Source organism: Urtica dioica, chromosome 4, assembly GCF_054948205.1.
Source record: "Urtica dioica subsp. dioica isolate 48M chromosome 4, U.dioica_male_clone48M_v1_H2, whole genome shotgun sequence".
In the NCBI taxonomy this organism is placed as follows: domain Eukaryota; kingdom Viridiplantae; phylum Streptophyta; class Magnoliopsida; order Rosales; family Urticaceae; genus Urtica; species Urtica dioica.
The window spans coordinates 32,661,243-32,669,435 of NC_142759.1; the positions used below are offsets into that span (position 1 = coordinate 32,661,243).

General features: G+C 32.9%; 1 protein-coding gene across 5 annotated transcripts; it reads left to right on the forward strand.

Moving 5' to 3' along the window:
* LOC149401499 (remorin-like) lies at positions 1 to 7,812 on the forward strand. Of its 5 annotated transcripts, XM_089612827.1 has the most exons (8): positions 5,161 to 5,281; positions 5,498 to 5,534; positions 5,968 to 6,130; positions 6,192 to 6,237; positions 6,742 to 6,792; positions 6,886 to 6,973; positions 7,300 to 7,381; positions 7,455 to 7,812. In XM_089612827.1, exons 3-8 carry the CDS (start codon positions 6,005 to 6,007, stop codon positions 7,647 to 7,649), a joined length of 588 nt encoding a protein of 195 aa, XP_089468953.1. In that variant the 5' UTR covers positions 5,161 to 5,281; positions 5,498 to 5,534; positions 5,968 to 6,004; the 3' UTR covers positions 7,650 to 7,812. The 5 variants fall into 5 exon arrangements, with proteins under 5 accessions (XP_089468954.1, XP_089468956.1, XP_089468953.1 ...); XM_089612830.1 differs by lacking the exon at positions 5,968 to 6,130 and having other exon boundaries at positions 5,148 to 5,281; XM_089612829.1 differs by lacking the exons at positions 5,161 to 5,281; positions 5,498 to 5,534; positions 5,968 to 6,130 and adding an exon at positions 5,826 to 5,903.
* Positions 7,813 to 8,193: the final 381 nt, after the last annotated feature.

Below are 8,193 nucleotides of genomic sequence, written 5' to 3' on the forward strand. Positions count from 1 at the left end.
CCGCTAACTTTGCCTTGAGAGAAGCGTCGAAAATGGCTGAGACGACTGAGTTGAAGAACACCGTTGAAGATCCGCCGCTGGCTCAACCGTCGGAAAACGTCGTTCCCGAGTTAAAGCCTGAGGAGTCAAAAGCCCTTGCTCTCGTCGAAAGTAAGGTCTTTTTAAAAAAAAAAATTTATTTTATAAATTGTCTAGTATTAGATAAATATATTCAATCTAATTGCCTGTTAGTATTCTGGAGAAACGATGAATGGATTAATGAATTGTATTTAGTAGAACATTTGATCTTATGTTATGTGTTCGAATTTTTTTTCCCTAATATATTTTGTTATTGGCAATTTTAGATGGAGAGGTGATCTGTTTTAGTCATGTTTCTTGGTTTATTCACTTTGTTAAAAGTTGTCTCGATTCTCAAAAGTTAGGGCTGTGTTGATCGTGTAAGTTCTAGAAAATTATTTGTTTAATTGATTTCCAAATTAATAGATGAAAGAAGATTAAAAATATCTAGTCTTGGTCCCATGGAACCTAAAACGAAGATATTATTATATATTTTATAAATAAGTTATGGCATCCAATCCATCACTACAACGTGGGCGTTTGGCATTGGAGAAAATCAATATCTGATCCGCTTTAATTGACAAGGGAACCATTAGCTCATCACTTTTATGATTGTTTTGCTTATTTTCTCTGTCCCAAACTTTCATTAACTTTTGTTCGAAATAAAATAGCATATTTGAGGGCATTACTAGGGGTGACAATTTCGTGTTCGTGTCGTAACCGTGTCGTGTTTATCGTGTTTTCGAAAAAAAATTGTTAGAACCAAATCCGACCATTTATTAATCGTGTTTGAAATATGAACCCAAATCCGACTATTTATTTTTTTACAGATCCATATCCGTTTAAATTAACCCATTTAATAATCGTGTTAAATGGTTAATTTAGTCGTGTTTTAATCGTTTTTAGAAATTTAGACTTAATTAACTATAAAAAATTTAAAATATCATAGATTTTCATTGCATTTCTTTGGCACCAACTTTTTGGTTGATACATACCTCAAAACTTTGTTCCATTGATTCATAATTAATTCTAATCTTGAAAGATGTCAACTTAATATGGAATTGCATCAGAAAAACCATATAAAAAGAACAATCAGAATTATATTCCATTAAAAAAATCATAATTATGAGCAATAATAAGCAAACATTCAGGGGAAATAAACGATTACATTTTATACACTAAATATATACAAACGATTACAGTTTCCTCCAAATTTTCATTTTTATTGATCGCAAAATTCAGGTTCCAAACACATCCTAACACACAAAAAAAAAAATGGCACATTTTCCGGAATAGAGATACCAATGTCAATACAGGTTTATTCGAAGCATCATTTAGTTTATTCAAGTCTACACAGATAATAACAATGCTATGAGAGCAAATACCTGCGGCAGATTTGATTTGAACTGTCCATTCGTCAATAACCTGAATTAGTAGTCAAAAAATCAATTTCACATTTCAATCACCCACCAGATCATGTGTATGAATGGGCATAACAAAGATTTACATGGATGAAAAGAAATGACTGAGTATGTAACAAGGCACAAGTATTTACATTTATAGGTGTATTGTTTTGAAGAAAGCCTTGCTAGAGAATCACATAATATTAGTTGATTGCAGGCGAAATGTGCAAGTACTTCAGTCACCACTTGGAAAATTTCAACCTGTATTCACAAAAACAAGTCAAAAACTTTTGTGCATTTTAAACAAATTTCCACAAATTTGAGAAATGAAATGAAATATAATTATTTACAAACTCTCATTGACCATAAAGTCGAGCTTGACTTGAAGTTTAGCTTCAAGTAGTCTTCTCATATCCATGTCCTCCAAAACTGTGTCACAAAAAGAACGGAAATGAAAAACAAGATCCATCAACTCTTTCAAGCCCCACAAACTATTAGCATGGCTAACCAAATATACATTTCTTATCCTAGACCGATTGCCATAATCGATGAAAAACTGAGCTTGACAAACCATATATACTGAATCATATATATAAATGAGAGTGTGTGAGAGAGAGAGAGAGATGAACCTGGGCCAAGAAGATAAAGGATGGAACAATGGCGGTGGTGAGTGTAATAAGAGAACGCTGCAACACCAAACTGTTAAAGTAAAAAAAATTGTTTAGAGGTAAGGAACTAAAGAAGAACATAAATAAAAACAAAATCAAATCAATCAAACAAAACGCTGAAAGAAGAAGTCACTGATTGAGGTCGTTGGCGGCGAGGATTGATAAAGTCACTGAGCGTAGATCGGCAAGTGAGGTTCGCGTCAGGCGGAGGAGAACGATTGAGACGAAGGAGGAGATTATAAAAAAAGAAGAAGAAACAAATGGTTACAAATAATAATGGATACGAAAATAAGCGGGTGAGAAAAGTAGGGTCTTCTATACCTCGTGGTGGGGACGGAATTCAGAGAGCTCAAACCCCTATCTTCGCCGCAGATTCACAAGAGCCCAACTCCAAGAAAAAAAAATACCTTCAAAACCCGGTGGATAGAGCCGATGAGACCAGACGCTAAGATCTTCAACCTCGTGCTCGGCGGCTGCGTGAAGTTCGGGCTCGGGTTCAGAGACGAGAGGGTCGCGGAGTCGATGACCCGGGCCGGCATTGTAGCTGATGCGAACTCGCTCGTCGTCATCGCGAGGACCCACAAAATGGTCGAGACAGACTGAGAGAAAGAGAGAGAAAGGGTCGGTGAAAGTTAGTGAGATAAAATGAGAGAGAGGTGGAGAGGTATTTGACTTTTATTTTTCTTTAATAGCTATAAAATTTAGTCAGAGTAAAATTTGAGTTCTTCAAAGTTCAAACTTCAAACAAAATCTTTAGAGGTAAAATTTCCCTCCTTCTAAAATTAGTGAAAATTTGACCCAATTTGACCCAAAAATTTGATGAGTCTATTAAAAAGTTGAAAAATTACATGGACAATTTTTGTTACAAATGAATAGTCTTTTATTATCAAATGATTAACGTATTCAAAATTAAAAATTAAACGTAAGTTGCCTTTTTTGTTACTAATTTTTTTAAATATAATTAATCGCTAATTACGAGATTTAAAATCATCAATAAAAGCCAGTTGTTAATTTCTTTTAAATTAACTATAAAACATGAAATTGTTATTAAGAATGAAACGTGGGTTATGAAAAGTATTAATCAATGGCCTACACACTAATTGAGTAGCTTTATATATATAAATGTCAAAACTAATTGAGTAGATTGATTTATATGTGTTTTATTTATTTATTTATGATAATACAACTATATATATATATATATATATATATATGTATATGATTCTTATTAATTATGAAGTCAATTGGTTATGGCTCCTTGAATTAGATTAAATTGAATATCATTCTTTAAAATTAAATAAAATTAATTATCTTTTTAAAGTTCTATAACATTTGATGCAATATGAATTGAATTGAAATCCAATAAAATTGAATATGATACGTTATTATGAGATGATAGTTATTGTCAATTGAAATTGTTCGATATGAATTGAATAGAATTAAAATAAAACAAAATTGAATATGATACGTTATTATGAGAATATAGTTATTGTTATTGTCAATTTTAAGTTATGATTTTTCAATATGAATTGAATTGAAATTCGATAAAATTGAATATGATACATTATTATGAAACTATAGTTATTGTTATTGTGAATTGTGATCGTTCGATATGAATTGAATTAAAATTGAAATCAAATACAATTGAATTTAATACGTAATTATGAGACTATAGAAATTGTGATTGTTCGATATGAATTATGATTCTTATTGCTCCCGTTAAGTCAATCGGTATACCATTGACTATATGTTATCATACATGAATTGATATTTATACGAATATACTTTATTTTATTACATCATATTTTCTAATATCAATTTTATGTTTATAATTATAATTTTTTTTTTATAGTTATAAATTTATAATTTTACATATATGATATTAATCGTGTTTAAATGGATCGTAATCGTGCTACTACCCGTAATCGTGTTAATTGGATCATATTCGTGCGGGTCGTAATCGTGTTTCGTGTCGACCATTTAATAATCGTGTTAATCGGCTTTTTATCGTGTTACCGTAATCGTGTCGTTTTGAACCATTATTTAATCGTGTTAGCGTGTTCGATCCAATTAAGAACCGACCCGTTTATTGAGATCCAAATCCGTTTTAAATCGTGTCGTAACCGTTTCGTGTTTCGTGTCCGGACCAAATTGCCACCCCTAGGCATTACAGTGATATACAGAATACTTTTGTGGTCAGGGATGACATTTTTACCCGAAACCCGTTAGCTCGTCCGTTAGCCGGTCTTAACGGGTCGGGTAATACCCGTTCAAAATGAGTTAACGGGCTAACGGGTATTACCCGTTAGTATTTTAGCGGGTACGGGTCGGGTAGCGAAAATGTTAAACCTGCCCCGTTAACCCGCTAACCCGCCCGTTAATTATTTTTATGGAAAAAAACTAGATATTTTTTTAAGAAAACATTAGATTACATCATAATGAGTAGGTTGTTGTTTTGATTCTTATTAAAAATTATTTTTTTTTATTTTTTTTAAACGGGTTAACGGGTGCTCAACTTTGGCACCCGTCACCCGGCGGGTATACCTGTTACCCGCCCCGTTGGGAAAACCGGGTTAACGGGTACGGGTTAACGAGTATTTTAATAGACGGGTACGGGTACCGGTATTGGTGTACCCGCTAAAACCCGTACCCATATCACTCGCTCATTCTATTCTCTCAAATTATTACTCTTTCTATAAATATACAAGCGATATAGCCCGCGCCTTGCTGCGGGGAAGGATATAGATGATCTATGTATTTTGTGATAGTAAGTTATGCACATAGATTAAGAATTTAGGATATATATTTGAAACAAAACAATGTTAATGTTAAATTGATATTCTTATTTTATAAATTATGAATTATTTGATTAGCTTTTTATCTTGTTTTATGAATAAAAAAATTATCATGTTTTTATTTTAGAACACTGCAATTGTGTAAATTTTAGCGGGTAAGTGAGAGAGGAGTGGACACATTAGCTACTACGTGGCCATATACACTATACAGTCTCTTTTGAATCTCTTTCTTTTAATTATTTTTTTCGACCACCGTCATTGTTAAAAAAAAAATACAAACGTAAAGACGGAGAGAGAGACAGATGAGAGAGAATAAAAAAAAGGAGAAACTCGACGTTTGATCTAACGCCATCCTAAGGTAAATCTCCAATTTTTCTTATTTCTTTACTCGAAAATCAAGAGGAAATTTAAAATTTTCTGAAAATTGGCTAAACTAAAAATATCCAGAGATCTCCAGATAGTCCGAGACAGTCAATACGATCCCAATGTCATTTGTTGCAATGTCATTAGAGAAAATCATTATGTTAAACTGAACAACCGATATTTTTTTTTAATTGTGCTCACATATTTGCAGAATAGAGGAGGATAGCATGGAACCTCGTTTTGCAAGGGTAATCCCAATATTATTCATTATTGTATCTTCTGTAATTTCATTCTGTAGTTTGGGTTTTCTTGTTTATGAATTAAATTAATGATGTGTTGTGAAAAATAATAATTTAGGGTTTTTTTTGTGCCCTCTTAGTTAATTGCATTTTGTTGAACTCTTGCTCATACAAACAGTTTGCTCATCAGTTGTTTGACCTCTCTGCTCAAAAGCCCTTTTCTTTTAATTGTTGATTGTAAAATTCTTTTTTTCTTTTCGTTGTTTTGTTGTAAGTTGTTTTAATTATGTGCATGGTGACATTTTGTTCATACACATGAGCAACGACATGAGCAACGATCCGATGCGGATCGGCGAAATCGTCATCTTCAACATAGAAGTAAAGCGCTTTCTTTACTCTCTTTATCGGCTAGTTTTATTTGAAATCCTTGAACTCTTTTCAGCTGTAACTCAGAGAGAAAGAAAAGTAATTTTGAGACAATGTTACCAAATGTTATGAAATTTGGCTTCATCTTAGCGAATCGCTTCAAAGAGCCCAATTTCTCTTGGATCATCGCTGCTCAAGATTGTTATAGCTGGTGCTGGTCTTTCAACAAAAAAATGTGTGTATGTAATTTTATATATTATAAACTTTTTAGAAATTCAGCATCTAATTTTTATTTTACAGGTTGAGAGAGAGAGAGATAGAAAGAGAGAGAGGGAGAGAGAAAGAGGTAAATTTTCATGAAAGATTGAATATATGGAGTAGCTATACCTATATATATAGAGCAAGGAATGTTAAAGTAGTCGCTGATCTAGAAGTGTCTTCTCGTTGATAACTTTCCATTGTCGCTGACGTCATCATTCCAGATATTTGAGTTTGAAATGTTTAGAATTTTCTGGATATTTATGGAAAAATCTGGGATGTTAAATCTGTAATTTAATAGGATTTTCAGAGCAAAATTGTCATGTAAATTATTTATTACAGTGGCAAACTTGTAATTTTATTTGTTTTCGAGTCTATTTATTACAGTGGCAGACTTGTAAATATTAGTAATTCGAAGGACAAAACTGACATTTCACAGATTTGCTCAACAACGAATATACACTGAATGAACAGTGATTCCGGGTTCCCTTTTATATATATATAATAATATGAACCGCAATTATAGCAGCTTTGTTGGTCTCTCTCATAACCAATTTTTTTTTATTAATATTATTATTATTGGCAATGGCAGAGACTCCAGAGCCAATTGTGAAGAAACCTTCAGAAGGGTCAATTGACAGAGGTACATATAATCTCTATGCTGATTTTCTCAAAAGAGGGTATATTACAACTCATATATGTTAAGAATCTCGTTGGCTTTACTTTTCTCTTTCAGACATTGCTCTTGCAGCAAATGATAAAGAGAAGAGACTTTCTTATGTCAAGGCATGGGAAGATAGTGAAAAATCCAAAGCAGAGAACAAGTAAGGCTGTGATTCATTTGCATATAACATTTTGTACCATACCTACTAATTAGCTTTATACATTTGAGGACCCATATTGCATTGAGTTTATTGAATTGGATCATAGCTATAAAAAAAAATGAATGGTTTGTATGCTTTTCATGATCACCACATACCAGTGCTGCAAATTTAGGTCACTACTGTTTAGCAAAAATAAACGGCTCTTTCCTTAAAAAAAAAATTGTTTAATTAGCCCGTTTATTTTTACCGGACTGGACCAAGTTAACAAAAAAAAAAAAAAAAATTCACATCTACGACAAATAGGAAAACTAAATTTTGTTACACAGGGCCCAGAAGAAAATGTCGTCGGTGTTAGCGTGGGAAAACAGCAAAAAAGCAGATCTAGAAGCGAAGCTGAAGAAGAAAGAGGTGTAATTTAATATATTTTTTGACCATGCCAAAGTGTTGGTGTCACTGATATTAATTGTGGGGCGGTGAACAGGAGGAATTGGAGAGGAGAAAAGCGGGGTACGCAGAGAAGATGAAGAACAAAGTTGCGGCGGTCCACAAGCTAGTGGAGGAGAAGCGCGCCGAAGTCCAATCTGTCCGCCACCAAGAACTCCTCAAAGCAGAGGAACTTGCCGCCAAACACAGAGCCACCGGAACCATTCCCAAGAAGTTCCTTGGCTTCTTCTGATCCTTTTTTTCCTTTTTCTTTTTTGCTCTTTACATTTGTTTGTTTGTAAGCTGTAACATATGTCTCTCTTTCAACTGGCTTCGTTATCAGATTTTGTGTACAAAACCACTCAGCATGTTTGTTTTGTGACAAGTTTAAAGGAAGAAAGAAAAAAGGTTTGGCACTTGCACTTTTCAGGAAATCTACTAAATGACTAGAATTGTTTTAGAGTGATAATTTATGAAAATAATCATATAATTTTGGAATAGAAAATAATATATTAGGTAAAAATATAAAGTTTAAAAAGTTTATCATGCACTGCTCCTGCAAACACTTGATCAAGGACAACTTGAATCCAATTTGAAATTATTAAGTTGTTCAACTAGTAAATAGAACAACTTATTGAACAACGGATTATTTTTAATACAATTAAATATATCAACATTCAAACAAGCAATCACAATCATAAAGCAATAAATGACACATATATTTGTTAACTCTATTAAGTGATAAAACACCTACTCAATGAGATTGATACGTCCGGTGGTGAAAAGCAATCCAATAT

What these genes read in the sequence shown, in the direction of transcription:
- LOC149401499 (XM_089612827.1), top strand. Translation starts at nt 6,005, where the DNA reads ATGTTACCAAATGTTATGAAATTTGGCTTCATCTTAGCGAATCGCTTC. An exon ending in CTTTCAACAAAAAAATGTGT is followed by an intron (nt 6,131 to 6,191) that starts GTATGTAATTTT and finishes TTTATTTTACAG; the next exon opens with GTTGAGAGAGAGAGAGATAG. An exon ending in CGAAGCTGAAGAAGAAAGAG is followed by an intron (nt 7,382 to 7,454) that starts GTGTAATTTAAT and finishes GGCGGTGAACAG; the next exon opens with GAGGAATTGGAGAGGAGAAA.